This window comes from Nycticebus coucang, chromosome 20 (assembly GCF_027406575.1).
Source record: "Nycticebus coucang isolate mNycCou1 chromosome 20, mNycCou1.pri, whole genome shotgun sequence".
Classification (NCBI taxonomy): Eukaryota; Metazoa; Chordata; class Mammalia; order Primates; family Lorisidae; genus Nycticebus; species Nycticebus coucang.
The window spans coordinates 15461330-15485959 of NC_069799.1; the positions used below are offsets into that span (position 1 = coordinate 15461330).

At 43.4% G+C, this 24630-nt stretch overlaps 1 protein-coding gene across 1 annotated transcript in view; it reads right to left on the reverse strand.

Annotated features, from left to right (window-relative positions):
* Positions 1–24054, reverse strand: part of LOC128572923 (zinc finger protein 91-like) — a 41961-nt gene extending 17907 nt beyond the window's left edge. Inside the window, exons 1-2 of the mRNA XM_053573080.1 lie at positions 23988–24054; positions 5853–5968 (exon numbers count right to left, since the gene is read on the reverse strand). Of these exons, the coding sequence (XP_053429055.1) occupies positions 5853–5855 (3 nt within the window). The 5' untranslated portion in view covers positions 5856–5968; positions 23988–24054. The remainder of the gene's footprint in view (positions 1–5852; positions 5969–23987) is intronic.
* Between the last annotated feature and the right edge of the window lie 576 nt (positions 24055–24630).

Consider the following 24630-nt stretch of genomic DNA (forward strand, 5'->3'; position numbering starts at 1 on the left):
CCCGGTTTTATATAAAGAAATGATAAATAACAAAAATACTGCATCTGTTTGAACTGAGAAATAAAGACAAAAACAATTGATAATAGAAAGGTTATGGAGCCAAAGATCAAAGATTATTCCCAGGAATGAGATAAAAGGAAAAAAGGACGCACAGTTTGTGCAATTAAAATGCCTTTATTCCACTTGGGTGCAGGTGGGGTAAGATTTCCAACCTCCAGGGAATAAATCTACACTTGGGCAATGGCAAATGGGGGTGGAAGGTAGGGGGTGTTTAAAGGTCAGGAAGGTGGGGATCTGGACATTCCCTTCCCTGGGTCGGACATGTGTTGTAAAGGTGGGGGGTGGCCTACTTACTTTCCCAGGTGTGATATCCAATGAAGCAGGATAGGGGGTTGACCCATTCACCTTTCTTAGGTGGGTCATCCTGTGGGGGAGGGAAAGGGGTTGTTTTAAGTGGGATCACCGTATTTGGGTGGAGTTTGAGTCTATCAATAATGTAAATTGGATGGAAAGTTAGTATTTGGAAAAATGAGAAAGAAACTGAAAAGTTAAGATTTGACTGCAAGACCTAGTAGAGTTAGGCTGAGGAAACAAATGAGGAACATTTACACTCAGCCTGCCAGACTTTCGAAAAATGCAGGGAGAAACAAGTCCTCCTGTAGAGTGTTAAAATATGTGGAAGGGAATTAGGCTGAAAGAGATCCAGAGCCTTGCATTCCTAGTTTACAAAAGCAAAATCCAACTCCAATTTATTCTTATAAATTGCAAGAACCATTGGTCTTTAGAGTGAAATCATACACAAATTAGAGGGGCGGTGGGAGGGAGATTGGTGTGCTCTCACCTGAGAGGCACAATGTAAAAGTATAGAGCAGGGCGATGCTCGTGGCTTGGTAGGTAGGGCGCTGGCCGCATATACCAAGGGAAGGCAGTTTGAACCTGGCCCCGGCCAGCTAAAAGAGCAGTGATAATTGCAACAAAACCTAGAGGGGCATTGTGGCAGGTTCCTGTAGTCCCAACTACTTGTGAGGATGAGGCAAGAGAATCGCCAATCACCTAAGCCCAAGAGTTGGAGGTTGGTGTCAGCTGTGATGCCACAGCACTCTACCAATTGAGATAAAGTGAGACTCTGTCTTAAAAAAAAAAATAAAAAGGCTTGGCACCTGTGGCTCAAGTGTCTAGGGTGCCAGTGTCTGGTGTTTGAATCCAGCCTGGGCCTGCCAAACAATAACAACAGCTGCAACCAAAAAAAAAAAAAAATAGCCAGTATTTGTGGCAGGCACTGGCACTGTAGTCCCAGCTACTTGGGAGGCTGAGGCAGGAGAATATCTTGAGCCCAGGAGTTGGAGGTTGCTGTGAGCTGTGATGCCATAGAACTCTACCTAGGGCAACAGCTTGAGGCTGTCTCAAAAAAAAAAAGTATATGGCACACCTCCAAGGGGAGAGGCACATCTATAACACGGACTTGACCACATAAACACAAACTGTGTAACCTAATCGTTTCTACCCTCATTTTAATCATAAATTTACAAAGAGAGAGGAGATTCAAAAATAAAACAACTGATAAGAATTTTCATTGTTTAAATACCTATTTTGGAGCCAGTGTCTCACTCTATTCCCCCAGACTAGAACGCAGAAATGTCATAGCTCACAGCAACCTTAAACTCCTGGGCTCAAGCAATCCTCATGCCTCAGTCTCCCAAGTAGCTGGGACTACAGCCCCACCCCCAACAACACTGGCTACTTTTTATATTCTTAGTAGAGACAGAGTCTTGTTCTTCCTCATTCTGATCTCCAACTCCTGAGCTGAAGCAATCCACTCACCTCAGCCTTCCAGAGAGATAGGATTGTAGACCTGAGCTTTGGCACTTGGCCTCTTTGAATATATGAAAACATCATTTTCATTTCTCAAAAAGTATATATACATATCTGTATATGGATATGTACAGAGAAACACAGATACACACACACACTCACAAATTCATAGGTTTTCTTTTTTTTTTTTTTTTTTTTGTAGAGACAGAGTCTCATTTTATGGCCCTCGGTAGAGTGCCGTGGCGTCACAAAGCTCACAGCAACCTCCAACTCCTGGGCTTAAGCGATTCTCTTGCCTCAGCCTCCCAAGTGGCTGGGACTACAGGCGTCCGCCACAACGCCCGGCTATTTTTTTTTTTTGGTTGTAGTTTGGCAGGGGCCGGGTTTGAACCCGTCACCCTCGGCATATGGTGCCAGCGCCTTACCGACTGAGCCACAGGCGCCGCCCAAATTCATAGGTTTTCAAGAAGGACTAAAATCTCTTAGCTGGCCTCCTTTCTCTTGCCTCCAGCTCCCTCACCACCACGGATTTCTGTTTTCACAAACCATTAATAAACCCAACAAACCAACCAAAAGAAAATGGAAATTCTTTTTCTTTACATTTTCTGAGCTATTTTGTCTCACGGTATTTGTTTCTTTATGCCTCCAGTGATCCCTGAGTGTCTCACGTGGAACTATGAACGATCAGCACTAAGGATGGAAGACACCTTGAAAAATGTTTGTCTTCCACCTTTGCTAAGGAAGAATGGACACACCGTTCACAGTCACAACATGTTGTGAAATCGGCTGCATTAACTTCGCTCTCCGCTTAAATCCAGACACCCATCTGCCCTCAGCCTGGGCATTCTTCCTTGCTTTCTTTGGGATACTATGCCTTCTCTTTTGCTTTGTGTCTTTCCACTCCCATCTTCTCCTCACTCACGACCAGCTCTCTGCTCTTTCTAGTGGCTTCCACCCGCTCTCTAATATAAAATAACCTTACACTTTTGTATCCTAATGTTGACCTAAGGAAATTCTTCTGTCACCCTACAAGCAGGACCCACAGAGCAACTGAGCTTTTTCACACCTCCTGAAAGCACATGTAGTGAGAAGAAGATGGAGTAAGCCAGGCTAGATCCTAGAAGACACTGACAGTCTGGTAGTTTTAGGTTCAATGTGATCTTCCCACCTATCTCTCTTCCTTATTGTTTTTTTAAATTTAGCTTCCACCCTAAAGATGTCCGTCTTGAATAGTTGGGGATCTTAACTTTTGAATTAAAAAATTAAAAATGTCATAAACTGTCACCACGTTGTGACATACTATTTAAAATAAGGCGCTATCATGTGCAGCTTTCACGAGGTAAAGTCGAGCATCAGGGAGGCACACGGGCCCAGACACCGGCTGTGGCGATGTCCACCACTGCTTGGCCGGCTGGGAGATGGCCAAGGGCCAGTGGAATGAGCAACCTTAGCACTCCAGGGCCTTCCTGGGCCTCCAGGGCTCCTCTGCCAAACATGGCTACCATCCATCTTCCCTCCCCTGCAACTCAAGAAACAAAGAAAAGTAGTGGAAGAGCTGCGACGTGGGGTGGCCCGTCGCACCTCACTGAGGAAGGAGGAATAAAGTTATGGCCACCCAGGTAATGGGGCAGGCTTCTGGAGGAAAAGGGCTGTTCACTAGCAGCAGCACTGGCATGGCATTACTTAACGACCAATACGACGCACACAACCTCTCCAAAGCTGAGATGCCTGCACCTCAGCTTATCATGCTGGCAAATGTGGCTTTAACTGGGGAAGTAAATAGCAGATGCTGTGATCACCTCCGCCATAGCCCATGTGTGGATTTCGCCCCAGTCAGGAATCTCAGCCAACCTGTACTGGAGGTGGAATAAAGGCTACATTAACTGCATGAATTGGATCTCCTTTTTCCTTTCCTCTCACCTCTTGTAACTTTTCACTAAATACATTTTAGCCATTTTTGTCATACCAACAATAGCTATGGGACTCTATCTGAAAATCAGTCCGTTGGCCTGTGCCAACATCAAGGTCCTTAATACAACTTCTCAAGCCAAAAGCACTGAGCATTGAATTAAAACAAGTATAAGAAGCTATACTAAAAAATCAAGCAGCCATTATTGGTTATTAAAACACAATCACAGATGTAAAAAGTTTAAAATCTATATACTGCTTCAATTTATATAACCGTTCCCAACTCATTTAAAACAAGTCAAAATGTACAAAAGACATACTCCAAATAAAGAACAAACAAGATTTTTCAGAATATGCGATACTTCCTATCTAAAGAATTGTCATAATTACCCAACATCATTACCTGCCTGTACCTTTATAGTTTTTTTTTCTTTTTTTGAGACAGAGCCTCAAGCTGTTGCCCTGGATAGAGTGCTGTGACATTACAGCTCACAGCAACCTCCAACTCCTGGGCTCAAGCGATTCTCCTGCTCCGCCTCCCAAGAAACTGGGACTAAAGGCACCTGCCACAACGCCCATCTATTTTTTGGTTGCAGCCATTATTGTTGTTTGGCAACCGGGCTGGATTAGAACCCGCCAGCTCAGGTATATGCGGTAGACACCTTAACCGCTTGAGCCACAGGCAGCGAGTTTATAGTTATTCTTATGCTATATATTATAAGCCTCTTAATATGTTACAAAATACAATATATACCGTTCATATGTAACCGCTGTTTCACAAATTTCTTTTTCGTTTTTTTAAATTTTATTTAAGACAGAGTCTCACTTTGTCACCATCTGTAGAGTGCCTGGCATCACACAGCAACCTCAAACTTTTGGGCTTAAATGATTCTATTGCCTCAGACTCCAAAGTAGCTGGGACTATAGGTTATGGCTACAAGGTACCACTTTTTTTTTTTTTTCTTTTTAACACATGAGGTGTAGCTCTGGCTCAGGCTGGTCTCAAACTCATGATCTCAGGCAATCCACCTGCCTCAGCCTCCCAGAGTGCAAGGATTACAGGCCTGAGCCACCATGCTCAGCCATGTTTCACAAATTTCAAAAACAAAATTAACCAGCACAGCCCGCATGTCAATTTAACTAACCATGACAAATTTAAAATTATTTAAAATTATGTTCATTTTAAATCAATTTCATAGATGTGAAAACAAAATAAATAAAAGTAGAGAACGTGGTAGACACAGACATCCCCCACAACCTTTCTTAGCTATTTCTGAACTGAGAATTCACTTTAAGACATAGTAAGAGGAAGTCAGTCAAACAGGCTAAAAAAGAAATAGGGAATAAAGATAATAATCTTGGGGGGGAACCGAGGAAGTAATGAGGCACTATAGAACAAGTTAATACCATGTTTAATGATGTTTTATTGATGGTGGTTTTTGATTAGTTTTTTGTTATATGTATTTAACTTGCCTATATTTTGTTAACATATAAGTATATTTCAGGTATACTTGCGAAATTTTTCTCTATATAAATTACGAAAATTTGTTACATAGAAAAAAAGCATTTAAAAAATTGCTTTCGCTGTTCTCCGGAATTACTAGCCTGTCCCATAATAATGCCTTTTTACGCATCAACTCCCTGCATCAACTCCCTGTCCCGGTGTTTTAGCTACAAGGACAGGCAATGAGCCACTTCCGGTTCCGCAACAGAGTGAGCCACCGCGTTAGGACCTCAGTTTATTTAACAAAAGAATGAAGGGGTTGAGGGCCCCACAGACTACCGCCCCTCTCAGAAACAAACCCCACACACTCACTTTGGATTCTTCCCTGAGGACCTTTCCATTGTCACCAGGAGGGTGGGACGCCCGGAGCTGCAGGCACACAGCTGCTCAGACAGCTCTGGGCTGTGGGGCAAGTTAACAGGTTCAGGAATGCTTGGAGCAACAGGGTCCCAACTCCCTGCCCCACTCCTCCTTTTGGGAGGTGGGGTCCATGGGCCAAGTGGTGCCAGTGGCAAACTTTAGTCCGAAGACTCTAAAACTGAAGCCAAATTGCTCGGTCCCGCCACAGCCACTTGTGGCTCCAACCAGGATCCTCCCCCTCTCGGTACACCCAGTCTCCTTTACTCACCATTTCCCAGCTTCCGGGATGTTCCGGTGTCCTCCCTACAGATCTCGGGTACTTGCAGGTCACAGGGTGACAGAGGCTGCTGCAGAGAAACTTGGGATCACCAGGAAAGGGAAAAGCTGAAAAAGAGGTGGTAGCTCAGAGTCCAACTCCAGAGCCAAACGCTGCTCAGAATCCTCGGTGCCGCCTTCTTCTTTCTGGCTGTGCAGCTGATTGGACAGTTCATACTGGAGCATCCCTGACTGGACAGGGCCTAAGACCCCACCTCTCTGACCAGGAGTGACAGGAATGCCATCCAACAAGAGGCTTGAAGAGAATTAAACTACGCTAATAGTTTCTTCCCCACAGCAGGTTTTTTCTTTCTTTTTAATTAAGGGCAGGGATTGTGACTTTATTCATCTTGATATTCCCGGGCCACCGTGCTTGCCTTTAACTGTTTAAAAAATTTCCATAAAAGGAATGAAACTATTTACTGAGTGTTTAGTCTGTGGGAGGCTTGGGCACCTACTATTTAAATAGGAGTTAGACTCTGCTGTGAGGGTGTTTTCAATACACACGGCCATGTCTAGGTAAAAACATGCACACAAAAAACTCAGGAACCAGGTAGCGCCTGTGGCTCAGTGAGTAGGACACCGGCCCCCAAATACTGAGCGTGGCAGGTTTGAACCCGACCCCAGCCAGTTCAAACAGTGACAACTGCGAGAAAAAATAGCTAGGCATTGTGGCGGGCCCCTGTAGTCCCAGCTACTCTGGAGGCTGAGGCAAGAGAATTACCCAAGCCCATGAATTGCAGGTGCTGTGAGCTGTGATGTCTACCGAGAGCGACAAAGTGAGACTCTGTCTCAGAAAAAAAAAAAAAGAAAGGGCAGGGCGTGGTGGCTCACGTCTGTAGTCCCAGCGCTGTGGGAGGCTGAGGCGGGTGGATTGCCTGAGCTCAGAGGTTCAAGACCCATATGAGCAGCAGTCAGCAGAGTAAGACCCCGTCTCTACCAACAACATCAAAAACAGCCAGCACCGCAGGAGAAAGAAGAAAATCAACAAAAAAGGAGTACTTCAAACAAGAAGAATGAACAAGCACACTGAAATTAAAAATTAAAAAAATTAAAAAAAAAAGAAACTAACTTCGGTTATATCCATATTCCTTACCTTTTAAAAACTGCAATAGTCACGGTTTAATTGCTTCTTCCTTTAAGCACACCCCTCTTTTAGAAATAAAACACATAAGATGCTGAGTGAAAATTGCCTCAATGTACTCCATTCTCCCTTTAATCTTCCTCTATAGCTCTTTTTTGAAAGGATGCCTTACCTTTCCTAGCCCTTACTGTTTTTCCAGCAATTCAGGCACAGACCCGCCACCTGTTTACAACAGTCTTTCAAACTCTGGCCACACTAACTACTCAGTCTGATTGCTGCTTATTCTGACATTTAGATTATAATAAGGAACTTGAATTTATTTTTATTTCTGCTAATATGAGTGCCTGGTGAAACCAGTCTGGAAAATAAAGGTGTCATATAGTACCCACAGCCAAATAATAAGAAACATACTGCTTCACCAGATAAAAAGGCAATTGAACATATAAAAACTTCTGTGAAAAATCAAGAACTATCTTTGCGCAGAGACGCATGACAACCGGATAATTAGAGAGAATGAATGGAACAGGGAGAAATAAAATGATGTTGTAAATGATTCTTTTAGGGATCTGAATAAACCTGACAGGCAGAAATGATGTAGAGGAAAAAGCCATTTTCCAAGAGTAATTGAATTTCTTAACTGCAGCAGACAAAGAGTTAACAGGAAAATAATATAAGGCAACCATTTTTGAGAAGAAGCCTTGTTTCTTAAATAAGGTCATTTAGAGAGTCCATGCCTACTCTTGTGGTGAGGTGAGCAAGACTAGGTTATAAGGGACTTAATACTCAGTCTTTGGTTCATCTTTATTACTGGGAATTCAATGGGCTTTGAATGGCAATTTCAAAACAAATCAGTGGGTATTGTTTGAAAGAAAAGAAAAGTAAATGACATGGGCACCATCATTTCTCATTTTCATTAGAAACTACAATCATAGGGCACCGGCACATAAACAAGGCTCGTGGATCAAGCCCAGCCCGGGCCTGCTAAACAACAATGACAACTGCAACCAAAAATAACCAGGCACTGTAGCTGATGCCTGTAGTTGCAGCTACTTGAAAGGCTGAGGCAAGAGAATCACTTAAGCCCAAGGGATTGAGGTTGCTGTGAACTGTAATACCAGGGTACTCTGCTGAGGATGACAAAGTGAGACTCTGTCACAAAAAATGAAAGAAATTTCAATCATAATCACTTGTGTCTTCAAAATTTCCCATAATATATGAAGAACTACTGTGAGAAAAGCAATCATGATTTTCATCAGCATATGCTGAGAGCTGTGAAAAGTTTTCTGGGCTTGGTGCCTATAGCACAGTGGTTAAGTGCTAGCCACATGCACTGAGGCTAGTGGGTTTAAACCCTGCCCTATCCAGCTAAGACAAGAATGAGAACTGCCACAAAAAATACCCAGGTGTCGTGGTGGGCACATGTAGTCACACCTACTCTGGTGGCTGAGGCAACAGAATCCCTTAAGGCCAAGAGTTTGAGGTTGCTGTGAGCTGTGTCTCTGAGGCACACTACTATGGGTGACATAATGAGTTCTGTCTCAAAAAAGAAAAAAAAAGATTTCAGGTTTAATTGCAGTTTCTTCTGCACTCTTATTTCTTTCTTTTTTTTTTTTTGTAGAGACAGAGTCTCACTGTACCGCCTCGGGTAGAGTGCCGTGGCGTCACACGGCTCACAGCAACCTCTAACTCTTGGGCTTATGAGATTTTCTTGCCTAAGCCTCCCGAGCAGCTGGGACTACAGGCGCCCGCTACAACGCCCGGCTATTTTTTTTTTTTCTTTTTCTTTTTCTTTTCCGGCTATTTTTTTGTTGCAGTTTGGCCGGGGCTGGGTTTGAACCCGCAACCCTCGGCATATGGGGCTGGCGCCCTATTCACTGAGCCACAGGCGCCGCCCCTGCACTATTATTTCTAAAAAGCTTTCTATTTTCAAAAGTTCTCAGCATGCTTAACCTACTATTTGCTTTTTGTTTGTCTGTTTTTTTTTTTTTTTTTGAGACAGAGTCTCATTATGTCACCCTTTTTAGAGTGCCATGGCATCACAGCTCACTGCAACTTCAAAGTTGAATATAAGTGATTCTCTTGACTCAGTCTCCCAAGTAGCTGAGATTTCAGGTGCCTGTCATAATGCCTGGCTATTTTTTTGTTTCAGTTGTCATTGTTGTTTAGCTACCCCAGGCTGGGTTCAAACCAGTCAGCCTGGGTGCAGGTGGTCGGCACCCAACTCACTGAGCTATGGGCACCAAGCTACAATTCATTTTTAGAATTATTAATTTTTGCAGTTATTTCCATCAAATCAAACACTTTAGCATTTTAATAGTACCTAATGTTGTTTGTTTGTTTATTTATTTACAGACAGAGTCTCACTCTGCTACCCCATGCTAAACAGCCATAGTGTCATAGCTCCCCAACAATTTCAATCTCCTGAGTTCAAGCAATTCTCCTCTTTTAGCCTCCCAAGTAGCTGGAATTACAGGTGCCCACCAGCACCGCAAACTGAGTTTTGTTTTGTTTTTTAATTTTTAACTAAACTGCATTTACTTCTTGCTCTGGCTGGTCTGGAATTCCTGAGCTTAAGCAACACACCCACCCTGGCCTCCCAGACTGCTAGGATTATAGGCATTGTGGTAGAGACAGACACCCCCATAATCTTTTTTAACTATTTGTGAACTTAGAATGCACTTGAAAACATATAAATGAATTGCTAATCACTGGTCAGGACTTTCAGGAATGCCTAAACAACAGAACATTCACACTGAACCAATTAGCTAAACTAAAAACGTCAAATGTGAAGGCAAAAGAGGAAATTTCTTGATTCTCACCTACAGCCTCGATAAGGCAGCTGGTGAAATAACTTAATATTATATTTTCCAACCCCTGCAACAGCTTCAGGGATTTCTACCTATGGCAAGGTTCTCCCAGGCATGGATTTCTAAATATGGCTTAATTTTTAAACCCTTATAATAGGACTTCAAAAGACAAGAAACACCCTTGTATTAAACTAAGGAATGTAACAAATCCCTGCAGAAACTTAAGTCTCTCCAAGGCCTCTTCTCTTGGTCTACGTAAGTTAACAAAATTCTTCTTTCTGTATGTGTACAAAAGACAGGGAATGGGGGTTTGGCCTTCAAGTACTGATACCAAAAATTCACTTTGGGACAAGTGACTATGGTTCATGTCCCTCATCAAGTTTTATTCCTCCTTCAGCAAAAAGGAAACTTCCACTTCCTGCAGGTAGGATGGGAAGATCTCAAAACTTTTTAGATGGCTGTGCTCATGCCTATAATCTCAGCACTTGGGAGGCTGAGTAGGTGGATTGCCTGAGCTCACAGCTTCCAGACCAGCCAGAGGCACAACAACACCTCCATCTCTAAAAATAGCCAGGTGTTTGGTGAGCACCTATAGTCCCAGACACTAGGGAGGCTGAGGGAAGAGTGAGAGAAAATACCTGGGAAGGGTGAGGTCTAAGAGAACAGAGGTCTTCTTAAGGAGACCCCATTCAGGTTCTCTCCTGTCTCCTTCAGGGTCCTCTCTATGGTGACTAAGTTCTTAGGAATTTGTAAACTTAACTTCCTGGGACCTGGAAGGCTGAGGAAAGAAAATTGCTTAAGCTCCAGAGTTTGCAGTTTCTCTGAGCTGAGACACAATAGCATTCTACTGAGAGCAACATAATAAGACTCTGTCTCAAAAAAAAAAAAAAAAAAGTAGTTGACTCATCAACAGGCTGTGGGGTTTGAACCTGGCCTGTGTCTGCCAAACAGCAACAATAACTGTAACAAAAACATAGCTGGGCATTGCGGTGGGCAACTGTAGTCCCAACTTCTTAGGAGGCTGAGGCAAGAGAATTGCTTAAGCCCAGGAGTTTGAGGTTGCTGTGAGCTGTGATGTGATGACACTCTACTGAGGGTGGCATAGTGAGCTGCTGTCACAAAACAAACAAACAATTCAGAAGTTTAACAACTATGAGAATCTATATTGTCTTCCCACAAGACGGCAGTCATGCACTGCCCAGGACACCAGAAAAAATTTAATCCTGTGCCAACAAAAACCAAGAGGGGGACACTGCAGCAAAGCAAGCAGCAAGTCCCAGAGTAATGGCTCCCTTAGGACTGCCTCTAAACCTACTTGATTTCAATCCCACCTATAAGAAAAGAAATGAAAAAGAACACAAAAAAATTCCATAATAAAAAAAATAGTTGACTCATCAACGACCAAGGACAGATTATGTTACCTAGTGTTAAGGTGGTCTTCATGCCATCTGTATGTGATATTGAAATGATAAAAGAGCAAGTTTGACTCCATTTTACAGTTTACTCCTTTTCTGTTACATTCCATTAGCTTCAAAACTGGTTCCTCTTATTTGCCCTCCCATTGTGTAACTGTGAATGCATTCAACTGAATCATTAGTGATGTAAGTTACTGACTGCACTTGTTATTATGACTCTGGTGGTTATCGCTTTTTATGATCATTCCCTTTAAGATCTGTACCTTTAAATTCCTCTCCCTACATTTCCCTTAGGACATTGTGGTTTGTACCCAGAAAAAATTGCTAACTGCTCTCTTGATCACAGCATTGTGTAAAATGACTAACCACCCTAACCTCATGATTTCCCCTACCACTTTAACTGCTGTTTTTGCTTCTGTAACAATAAAAACCAGAACCTCAGACAACTATGTGCTTCTCTCTGAACCCATGTTGGATGTAAGGCAGTTGCTAGCTGGCTCCTCAATAAAGGGACTCTGCTGTGAATTCAGCTTGCTTGGCAGTGTGGTCTTTGTGGAACACCTGGGCACAACACTAGAAGTCTAACAGCTCGGGTACTTAAATGACTTCATGACATGACGCATTTCTGCAAAAAAGCCTAAACTGATTTCTCTCTGCCATAATGTAGAAACAGGCAATTCACCCAGACAATAAAAAAAATAATTACTCAGTGTTAGCTTTGTACAAGAAAAAACCTCCAAACAGACAACAGATCTAAAATACCACTCAAATCAAACCAGAAGTTAATATCATTTGAAAACTAGCTGATAGACTTCACCCAAATACCCTCATGCAAAAGTCTGAAATATTTACTAGTATTGATGGATACTTTTTCAAGAGAAGTAAAAAGATTTTCCCACAAAAACAAACAAAACTACATAAGTAATAAAGGTCCCTCTGAAAAACATTATGCAACTGTACAGATCAAGGAGAAATCTGCCCTTTTCTCTTTGGTTCACTGAAAGATCAATTCATAATTCGGATAGATTAATAAGAAAAAGTTTTGGGGGCGGCGCCTGTGGCTCAACGGGTAGGGCGCCGGTCCCATATGCCGGAGGTGGTGGGTTCAAGCCCAGCCCCGGCCAAAAAAAAAAAAAAAAAAAAAAAAGAAAAAGTTTTGGATGGCACATGTAACTCAGTGGGTAGGGCGCCAGCCCCATATACTGAGTAATGATTGGGTAATGATTCTTTGAGGGGGACGTGTTTGAACTTGGCCCGGGCCAAACTGCAACAACAACAACAAAAAGTTGGCTTTGGGTGATGCTTGTGGCTCAAAAGAGTAGGGCAGCAGCCCCATATGCCAGAGGTGGCACGATCAAACCCAGCCCTGGCCAAAAACGGCAAAAAAAAAAAAAGCCAGGCATTGTGGCGGGCACCTGTAGTCCCAGCTACTTGGGAGGCTGAAGCAAGTGAATTGCCTAAGCCCAGGAGTTGGAGGTTTCTGTGAGCTGTGATGGCACAGCATTCTACCCAGGGCAATAAAGTCAAACTCTGCCTCTTAAAATAATAACAATCATAATAATAGGCTTGGTGCCTGTGGGCTCAAGTGGCTAAGGCGCCAGCCACATACACTTGAGCTGGTGGGTTCAAATCCAGCCCAGGCCTGCCAAACAACAATTATGGCTGCACCCAAAAAATATCCGCACACTGTTGTGGGTTCCTGTAATCCCAGCTACATGAGAGGCGGAGACAGGAGACTTGCTTGAGCCCAGGAGTTGAAGGTTGCTGTGAGCTGTGATGCCACGGCACTCTACCCAGGGCAACAGCTTGAGGCTCTGTCTCAAAAAAAAAAATAATAATAATAATAAAAAGAAAATGTTTCATTTCCAAATACCACGTGCATGGGGGTAACCAAAAGGATCATTACCCAAAGTCTCAGTGATGGTCAGAGATCTTTATAGATGTATTTTTAGAAGGGAAGGGGAGTAAGTGGAAAGTATAGATGCAGTAACTGTTACAACAGGGAATGTGTAGATGGGTGAAAACAAATCCATTTCTAGATTTACCTGAGAGAAAGGTATTGTACTTCAAATGACCTTGGGCCCAGATCTATTAGCATGTAATAAGAAGGTCAGCAGGCTCTTTGGACTCCCAATGAATTTACTCAGGATTTACCATAGATAAAGGAAAGGCCCCTTTCAATACTTTCTGATCACAAATGGTCTTTAATTCAAAATATTCTTTACACCAAGGAGTCATATTTTGGGCTGAAACTTCCTTACCTCCTTCACCTCATAATAAGTTCCAGAGAAGCCTTCAAAGTAATAATGGTCCATCTTTTATTGTAGATTAGCAGGTAAGCAAATTTTTGAAAATTCACTAGAATTTGCATGCAGTCTGTAGACCTCAATCATCAGGAAAAGGAAAAAAGAAAATAAATCACACACTAAATAAATATGGCCAAACAATACCAAGAGATCCATTTACATGAAAACCAGGTATTCCCCTCCAATTACTGTGAATAAAGGTAGCCCCTAGAAACAGGGTCAAATTAAATCCCCTCAAAGTTGTACATAAGAAACTCTTCCAGGCAGTTTCAATTCAAATGTCAGGGAAAGCAGAATGTAATCTTAAACTAGGAAAAGATATACAATTGTGGGGAGTTTTATCCCTTATTCACAGCTTTTCTCTTCTCAGACCCCAGTCAACCCCTACAGAAAATGTACATGCCCTTTATCCTGGTAACAAGACCAGTTCAAAACCTGGAAAGATAGGCCTGAGAGAAACAGTGAAAGAAAAGTAGACTAGGCGGTGCCTGTGGCTCAAAGGGGTAGGGTGCCGGTCCCATATGCCGGAGGTGGCGGGTTCAAACCCAGCCCTGGCCAAAAGCCACACACACAAAAAAAAAAAAAAAAAAGAAAGAAAGAAAGAAAAATAGACTAGCCCAGAAGATGTTCTGCTGAGGACACCACAGCAATGAAACTTGCAAGACTAGAAGCCTCAGCCCACCACACTCCACTCAAGCTTTATCTCACTGCAGAAGCAAAACTAGACTGGAGGAAACACCACATAAGATTGAAGAGTTACAATCCCCAGCTATCTTCCTCTTGAGACTATACATGTCTGTGTGCTCACCCCAGTACCTTGTCCCATTTTGATGAAATAAAAATGCATGGACTTCTTTGGCCCAAAATGTCATAACTATGTCTGATTTCTAAATCCTGAGAAGTACTTGTGTAGAACAGGTATTTATTTCATGGCTAATGAAGATGTGCACCCAGTAGAATTTATCAGAGATTACACACTTTTCCCATATGTCCACAAAATTATCACATACTCGCATATTTATAGTTACAAAACAACCACTACTGTGAAGAAAAAAAAGATATATTTGCTATACAACTGAAAATTGAAACTACTAGTTGTAGCCAAGCCACATTAGAGGCTGCCATAACTTTGTTCTTCTCAAGGTCTGCAGGAAGAGATATTCCTTTGAAGACCCTCTGGAGAGATTAGAAAACTAATCTAGTGGGAGGCAGGCACTGAAAACAGAGCATGCTGTGGTCAGGAATTATTGTGCTGCTAAGTTAAAGATTATGTTTGTTCTTTACAGATGAATACTTTGTTCTTTGAAGGAAAAAGAGATAAATAAGATTCGTGAATTCTTTGTAACTTTATTGTGCTGTAATTTTAAGATTATGTGTGTACGTGCTGAATGCTTTATTGTTAGGGTATATAAGTGAGAAGAAATAAACTAGGGTTGCTGCATGCTTGAGAGAGCTGCAGCCCCCTTCTCTTCCAAGACATTCTGACTGTAGGTCTTATCTCTGAGACTGGCTTGATCAATTCACGCAACAACTAGTCATAAATATATCAAGCTTAAACATTGCCCATTTTGATACACTAACCTGAATAATTCCTTACTTAAATGTAACTTAACTGCCTTTCTACCATATGCCAACAGATATACACCAAGCTACCCTCAAGACAGTTCTCATTATATGGCACCCAGTCTTTTTCATCTATCCCTGCTACAACACAGGAAAACTTTGTTCGTAGCAATCACCCATTTTCTACCCTAGGTACAAAACTTTCAGTACAACTGGTCAAAAGTAACTTAACATACTAACATCCCTGAAAATTATAGTAGTTGACTACACCTTTTTAGCCCAGCTAAATGATTGACCTGGTGTACCTCCCCAAATAAACTTGCCCCACCAGACAAGGTCAGGTTCATGGTCCACCCAGGAAGGGTCAGGTTTAAGGCCCACCAAGAGAAGGTTAAACTCATATCCCTCCCAGGAAATAGGAATGCCACCAATCCTGACTGCCCTAACCCTTTAAATCCTGGTCCGCCATCACCCACGTGTGGTTTTCTCCCTGGTCAGGAATCTCATCCTACCTGTACTCTAGGTGGAATAAAGTCCTCTTTAATTGCGTGAATAGGATCTATGTTTTCCTTACGTCTCAAGTCTTGGAATGATTTTATCATTGGGTCTGGAACTTTTCATATGGTACCTGTGACTCCCTGGGAAAAAGGCCACTTGGGGGGCTGAAAAAACACCCTATGGAACCTAACCAAACAGACCCTTATTCCCATGAGATGAAGAAAACTGCTGCACTCTGACCTTACCCACCATTCATCCACTTTGTACTAAGGTGAACCTTTCTCTAAAAACTTTTTCTTCACTTCTTTACTCTTCCCATTCCTACCCTGTCTCCTCCTCTCCCCCATCTCTTTGCACTCTTAAGTATTTATATATGATCTCTTACCTCCTTTTAGCTGCACAGGAAGACTGAATTTCCCTCTCCCTGTCTTACCCTCTGGTCCCTACTGTGGGCCCAGGTCCTTCCAGATGGTTGAGGTCACGTATAGAGATACTGCCCTCTTTTGATAGAAGTTATAAGTGGAGAGTACAGGTAATCTTCTCCCCAAACCTACTCTGGGTGGATAGTTTTCGGTAGTTCTGTCCAGTGAACCAGGTTCACTCATCTAGGATCTTCCTGGAGGCCTAGATTTGGCTGACAAGTAAAGGCAGAAGATGCCCTCTTGGCTTGCAGTCTTCATCATTTTCTTGAAGTCTCCATTGTTTTATTGGTCCCTAAATTCACTTTACTTTCCCTGAACAGCCTCCTTGTGTTAGCTTTAATCTTATTTGTTTTCTTCCCCCAGTCTTCACTATGGGCACCACTCAATCAAAATTCCCCTTCTTCGGACGGCGCCTGTGGCTCAGTGAGTAGGGCGCCGGCCCCATATACCGAGGGTGGTGGGTTCAAACCCGGCCCCGGCCAAACTGCAACCAAAAAAATAGCCGGGCGTTGTGGCGGGCGCCTGTAGTCCCAGCTACTTGGGAGGCTGAGGCAAGAGAATCGCTTAAGCCCAGGAGTTGGAGGTTGCTGTGAGCTGTGTAATGCCACAGCACTCTACCGAGGGCCATAAAGTGAGACTCTGTCTCTACAAAAAAAAAAAAAAATTCCCCTTCTTCACCTCTATGCTGTCTTCCAACTCACCTGAAACCTCTACGTCTCTATCCTGACCTCAAACCTAAGTGTCTCATTTTTTTATATAATAATGCTTGGCCTATGTACAAACTTGGCAATGATTCACATTGGCCTAAACATGGCACCTTCGATATCTCAAGTCTCACTGCTTTCAAAAATTACTGTCACAAATTAGCCAAATGGTCGGACATTCTTTACCTTCATGCATTCCTCACACGTCAATATATTCCTTCCCTGTGTTCCTCCTGTGAACCCTCTTAAATTCTCCTTGTGCAAATACCTCCAAATTGTGCAGACTCATATGACTCTGCATTGTCTTCTTTCCATCCAGCATATAACCCTCCCATCAACTTCCTCCCTACCGGTAAACTTCCACCCCTCCTCCTCACCTCTCGAACTTACACCCCTCCCCCCTTTGCCAACTCCCTAACACAAGGTAAACAAACAAACAACAACAACAAAAAATGGCGTTTCTACTCCCTACTGAAAAGCTTCCGCCCCTCCTCCCCCTTCTCCAACTCCCCGACCAGGACTAAGACAAGAAAAGATAGTGGATCTGGGACAGAAAAAAATATGGCAGACTCATCTCCCCACCCCATCCTAGGTCTGGCCACACCTTTAGACCTTCCACTTCCAAAATACCCCAACCCTTATACCCTCTCCAAAAGGTTATGGGAACGGAAGTCATTGTCAGAATTCAGGTTCCATTTTCTCTCTCAGACTTCTCCCACATAATCAAGGATTAGGCTTACTCTCTACGGATCCCAAAAAATACTCTCAAGAATTTAGATATCTAACTAAATCATATGATTTACCCTGGCATGATTTATATGCTATCCTCACCTCCACTCTAACTTCGGAGGAAAGAGAGCAACTCTGGACTCAATCAAGCCCAAATTTATGCTGAAAACCTATGCAGAATAAATTAAAATTTGCCAGAAGGCTCTAGGGCTCTTCCCCGAGAGGACCCCAATTGGAATTACCAAACTGATGCTACTAGAATCTGCCTCCATAAGCACATGGTCCACTGTCTCTTAGAAGGACAAAAGAGAGCAGCCAGTAAAGCTGTCAATTATGAAAAGTTAAAAGAAATTACCCAAAGATGAGATGAAAATCCTGCCCAGGTTTTAGCTCGTCTTAATGAAGCTCTCCAGCTATAAACTACCCTATCCCTGGAGAGCTACAAAGGCAGACGCATTGTTAACATGTATTTTATCTCATTCTGCACTTGACATCGAGAAAAAACTCCAAAAATCTCCCCAAGGCAACCAAGCCCCTAAACGAGATCTTATTAACCTGGCTTTTAAAGTTTTAAATTATTATGAGGATGCTTTTAAAAGGCAGCGGCTCTCAAGATTCCAGTTATTGGCTTCTGCCAATAGGCAAAACCAAGTAGTTTCTCAAAATTCCATAGAGTACTCTAAAAAAATGAGACTTCTTCTGGGACTTTTAAAGGTGGCAGGCCAGGTCACTAGGCAAAACTATGCCCAAAGCAAAACCCTGCCCTCAAACTGTGTCCAGCCTGCAGAAGGCGTCACTGGAAGTTCAAGAAACCAAGTTCTTCTGAGAATTTGGTCTGCATGCATTCCCATAATAAGGCAAAATTCTGCCCAAGTCCTCCTGGGGACCTGGTTCCTGGATGCACCCAAAAGATGCCTGCATTTCCCGACCTTCTGGGCCTAGCGGTTAAAGATTCGCGGTTCTGAAGGGGGAGGTGCTGGGATGTGCTCGCGGCTGGGGAGCTAGGTGGGGGGCGCCAGGAGGAGGAAAGGCGGGAGGAGGGGCTGTGGCGGGACTCCCCCAGGCCATCCATCTGGGCGGCCCGGCTAGAGGTTGTCTTTTCTGTGAGGAGCCCGCCCCGCCTGCGCCACTCTGCAGGCAACCCCTCAGGGCAAAACCACTGCTGGCTCAGAAGCTCCTCCAGCAAAGCGATCAATCGTGGTGCCAAAGTTACTACTGTGAGGCCTACGGGTGCCTCCTCCCGGGAGCAGCACCTCCCCCGCGTGCCTCTGCCCCTGGGCCTGTCTTCCCTGGCTCCGACCCTGGGGCGGGGCGGGGTGGGTTCAGGGAGACGACCCAAGGGGCCAGACCGGCTGAATGACAGCTCTTCGTCTGCTCGTGAATCTTTCCCCTCAGAAGCACCATTTGTGAAGTGAACTAAAATAAAATCTGAAGCCCAAGACTTTAAACGTCAGTCTCTGACCACAAGGAAGAAGGATTTGTCTGTACAGGACAGTTTTTGAGGGCTCAAGACCTCCAGAAGAAAGCAGTATTGGTGAACATCTTCAGAAACAGTCATGAGCAGGTGCAGAAATCTCATTTAGCAACACTGCTGAAGCCCTGCCAGCTGGGCTGCGAGTCCCCGTGTGGATAAGAAGAGGTGGCAGGTGGAGCGCGTCACCTGACTTGGAGCCACGATTTTCCTTTAATGAATCATATCTCTAGTTAAGACATTGAGGGGATTTGCATTTGCAGAAGATTCTTTGTCATGGAAGCATAACATGTAATAGAAACTTGTTGGTAGTGTAGAAGGAACTGGACAAGCAAAAGGTTACAGAGTTGTTTATGACTAATAAAAATGAACTTGACCAGTGTAAATATGACCTGCAAAATAAGACACAGGAACTTGAAAGCACTCAAAAACATTTGCCAGAAACTAAATTACAACTTATTAAAGAAGAATACATCACATCAGTTTTGGGAAGTACTGAAGCGACACTTCATGATGCTGCTAGCAAGTTCGGCTGGGGCTGGGTTTGAACCCACCACCCTCAGTATATGGGGAGAGCACCCTACTCACTGAGCCATAGGCACTGCCTGGAAAGAGAATTTTAATGTAATGTACTAAGACTGACCTTCTAAGTTCACTGGAAATTATTTTATCCTCCTTTCAATACGGGGTCTACATTGAAAATCAATAGTCAGCTAAAGCATAGATTTACTACCTCATTGACTGTGGCTGATAAGCTACAAGATCAGAAAAAGGAATTAGTGGCTTCCTCAGTATACTTTGTAATAATCTATATGAACCCAAGAAAATACAATTTCTTCCTTGGTTGAATCACAGAACAATATGGAATCTTAACTGGAGACCTAAACACAATATAGCAAACCTGTTCACAGGAACTTGGCCATTTAATAAATCTCAGGACAGTGAGAGCAAGATGGCAGCCGAGTTAACAGCTTCCCTGCAGCTGGGCACGGTGAGTATGGGGAGATAAGACTCCAGGCATCTCTGGCTGGTGGGATCCGCCTATAATCATCCCTTTGAGGTTACAGGGAGTCAGCAAGAGACTTCTGGACCCGAAGAGGAGGACAAAAACAGTGGAAAACTGGCAAGTGGTTGAATGTGTTTGATGGGTCTAATCCCACCAGCAGCTGTAAGTACAGCATCAGTGAGACTACAAACTGGAAAGGCCTTACCTGTGAACTGTTTTGGTGTTTTTGGACTTGGCACTCAGTTGAACTGCCTTAGGGAGAGCTTGAGCAGGACTGCAGAGAACTTTGGCCATGGTCTAGGGCCCCAGACTGAGCAGCTGAGCAAGACGGAGCTAATAGTGTTCAGCTGTGGGCCGCAGGGAGCCATTGTAAGAGAACTGCCCCAGCAAGCTCTGCCCTCAGGGTTGCAAAGCAAGGATGGGGCAGGAGCTAGTAACCTAGTGACTGAGGAGTCTAAAGGCGAGAACTGAGCTGCTTTACAGCCTTAACCCTCAGGGGCAGAGTGAGACTGGTTTTGGCACACTGGGTAAGTGGATAGCCACTCAGCAGTGATCCCAGCGACAAGCACTTTCCTGGGAAAGCTTCTGCTTACCTAAGTTTAGAAGTTTAAAGTGCCTTTTAAGAGGGCTGAAGAGAGATTTAGGGTGTCCACCCTGTGGGGTTTGAAAAATCAGCAGAGGCCTCCAGTCGTATCAGCATTGTGATTAACATCTCATAACCCAGAAGACTACCTGTTGCCCAGACAATATTCAACAAGATATATATACTGCTTTGTAAAAAGAAAAAAAAAAAATCATGGTTCTGGGAGAATCATAGTGTCCCTATTGATAATTAAAAAGTCTAAACTCTGGAGGAATTTGCTAGTGGAGGATAAGCCAAATTCTTTTTTAATAGACATGGGGCAACCCCTTCTATGCTGCCATGTTATAAAGGTTCTTTAGAACAGAGACCTTGATGATGGATATTGATGGTAATGTAATCTACCCCATGTTACTCCATCTTTATGTTGCACACTTTCTGGACACTTTCCCACTTTCATTCCTTATTATTCCCTCATGTAATATTCCCCTACTAGGTAGAGATACTGTCTCAAAATTGCAAGCAACCTTGACAATTCCTGCTGGTTTCCACCTCTCACTACCCATCCTGCTCCTTTCCAACCCCTCCCCAACATCCCCTCCATTCTCTGGATCTGACCTCCCTGTAGATCCTATTGTAACACTACACCCTTTCACAAATATTTCTCTTATTCCCTTACCTAATCCTGAAGACACCTGGTTTATTGATGGCAGTTCTTCTTTTTTTCTTTTTTTTGGCAGTTTCTGGCCTAGGCTGGGTTTGAACCCGCCACCTCTGGCTGGCATACGGGGCCAGTTCCCTACTCCTTTGAGCCACAGGTGCCACCTGATGTCAGTTCTTTTAAGCCCACTGCTCACTCCATTGCCAAGACAGCTTTTGCTATTATGTCTTCTTCCCACTTTATCACCTTTGTAACTCTGCCTCTGGGCACTTCCTCACAAGCAGAATTCCTAGCCCTCACTGAAGCCTTACAATTCCACCATGCAGCCATAAGGCAAAAAAGGGGATTCATGACCACCCAACGCTCCTCCATCATCAATGCCATACTCCTTAAAGGCCTCCTAAATGGAACTAGATTTCCAAAGCAATCTGCCATTATTCACTGTAAAGGACACCACATCATTCCTAGATTCCATCCCCCCAGCTCTATTCAGAGCAACAAAAGCCCAGCTTTCATTAGCCACATAACCTCCCAAATCTAATAAGCCCTAGAAATTCAGTGCCTTACAGACCCCAATCATCAGGAGAAGTAGAACAAATGAATAGCATCCTTGTACAACATTTCACAAAATTAGTGCCCTGCAAGACTTTACATCCTTCTTGGGCAGGCCTGCACATGGTTCTTTACAGCAACCCCATGGCTGTTCACCTTGTGGACCCCCCAGTTATGATTCACTGATTCTGAATAAAACAGTGTTCTACATAGGGAAAACTTCCAACACTGAAGAACTATCACTGGAAATCTCAAGTATTGCCCCCTGCAACATCAAACTCACCAGGATACCTAAAGAATCCACTTCCTAATAAATGTATAACATTCTCCTCCAGTTTTTTCCTTTTCTCCATAACTTTTCTCAGGATGCCTGGCTACACTCACATGTTCAAAGTTGGAAAGACCTCCTTGGAGCCTTTAAAAATTTGTGACTGCAGGGCACCTTCCAAGACTTTCTCCATCAAGAAACACAATTTTCTTATTCTTTCATTTTCCCCTTCTAGCTACCCCTCCTAGCAATTCTGGCTTTTCTCTCCTACTTATCAATCTCAACTGATGATAAAATCACTAATCATAATCCTACTCATTCTCCATTACAGATCAGTAATTTCTTGCTTCATCTCTTGATTTTTTTAAACAATCACCTGAAAACTCATATTATTGTTGCAGGAAGATAAGGCCCAACAGAGAGAAAGAGCACCCAAACACCACGTTTATAAGAGGAAGGGCTTTATTCACCAGCCAGGAGCTTAAGGCATAGAAGAATTCCAAATGGCCACGCTCCCCGACTGCCTTGGTCTTTCCATTTTTATTGATAGTCAAAAAGTTCCACCCCACAGATACCCTTCTCATTGGCCAGTTTAAATCAAGTGGGAGATGCTATTTCCGCCCCTACAGAACTACAGGATTTCACAGAACTTGGAAATTTCCATGTTTCAGGAAGTTAAGTGCTAGAATTACAGGCCAGAGCCACCATGCTCAGCCATGTTTCACAAATTTAAAAAACAAAATTAACTAGCACAGCCCACATGTCAATTTAAGTAGCCATAGCACATTTTAAATTATTTAAAATTATTTTCATTTTAAATCAATTTCATAGATTGAAAATAAAATAAATAAAAGTAGAGAATGTGATAGACAGAGAAAACCCTACAGCCTTTCTTAGCTATTTCTGAAGTGAGATTTCACCTTAAAACATAGGAAGACTAAGTCAGTCAAACAGGCCAAACCAGAAATAGGGAATAAAGATAATAATCTTGAAAAAAAAAAAAAAACCGGAGAAAGTAATGAGGCACTATAGAATAAGTTAATAGCATGTTTAATGTTTTGTTGATGACGGTTTTGATTAGTTTAAAATTGTCATATGTATTTAACTTGCCTACATGTTGTTAATCACATATTTCTAATGTGCTTGTGAAATTATTCCCTGTATAAATTATTAAAATTTGTTACATAGAAAAAACAGAATTTAAAAAATTACTCTCCTGGGTAAGCCTGTGGCTCAGTGGGCAAGGCGCCAGCCCCATATACTGAGGGTGGTGGGTTCAAACCTGGCCCTGCACAAATTGCAACAAAAAAACAGCCGGATGTTGTGTCGGGCCCCTGTAGTTCCAGCTACTCCAGAGGCTGAGGCAGGAGAATAGCCTAAGCCCAGGAGCTGGAGGTTGCTGTGAGCTGTGTGACACCATGGCACTCTACCCTGAGTGATGAAGTGAAACTCTGTCTCTACAAAGAAAAAAAAAAAAAAAAAACTCTCTTGATGTTCTCCAGAATTGCTAGCCTGTCTTATAATAAAGTCTTTCTGCGCATCAACTCCCTGTCCCGTGTTTAACTACAACAGGCTACTGAGCCACTTTCAGTTCAGCAACCGAGTGAGCTACCTCGTCCAGACTTCAGTTTGTTTAACAAAAGAATGGAGGGGTGAGGATCCCACAGACTACAGCCCCTCTCATGAACAAGCCCCACACACTCAGTTGAGATTCTTCCCTAAGGACCCTTCTAATGTCACCACCAGCGAGGGATGCCTGGTGAGGCAGTTAAACAAGCTGCTCAGAGAGCTCTGGGCCGTGGTGCAACTAACAGGTTCAGAAAACACTTGGAGCAACAGGGTCCCAACTCCCTGCCCGACTTCACCGTTCACCAAGTGGGGTCCAAGGACCAAAGTGTGCCAGTTGCAAACTTTAGTCTGAAGACTCTAAAACTGAAGGGAAATTGCCCAGTTCCGCCACAGCCATTTCTGGTTTCAACCACGACCCTCCCCCTCTCAGGACATCCAGTCTCCTGTACTCACCATTTCCCAGCTCCCCGGATGTCCCGATGTCCTCCCAACAGATCTCCCAGTACCTGCAGGTCACAGGGTGACAGACGCTGCTGCAGAGACACTTGGAATCTCCAGGAATGAAACCTCTAAAGAGGAGGCCCCAGCTCACAGCCCAGCTCAAGTGACAAACACTAATCAGAATCACAGAGCCGCCTTCATTTTTCTGGCTGTGCATCTGATTGCACAGTTCATATTGGAGCATCCCTGATTGGATAGGGCCTAAGAGCCCACCTCTCTGACTTTGAAGTCTTCCAGTCCTCCAAGAGGCTGGAAGAGGCCAAAATGCTAATAGTTTCTTCCCCACAGCACTTTTTTTTTTTTTTTTTTTAATTTAAGGGCAGGGATCATGACTTTATCTGATATTCCAGGGCCACCAGCTTGTCAGACAGTAACTATTTAACAAATTTCGAAAAAAGGAATGAAGCTATTTGCTGAGTGTTTCGTCTGTGCCAGGCTTGGGCACGTATTATTTAAATAGGAGTTAGACTCTGCTGTGAAGTTGTATTCAATTTACATGGTGATGTCTAGGTAAAAACACACGTAAAGAACTCAGAAACCCAGCTGCGCCTGTGGCTCAGTGGGTAGGGAACCGGCTCCATATACCAAGAGTAAC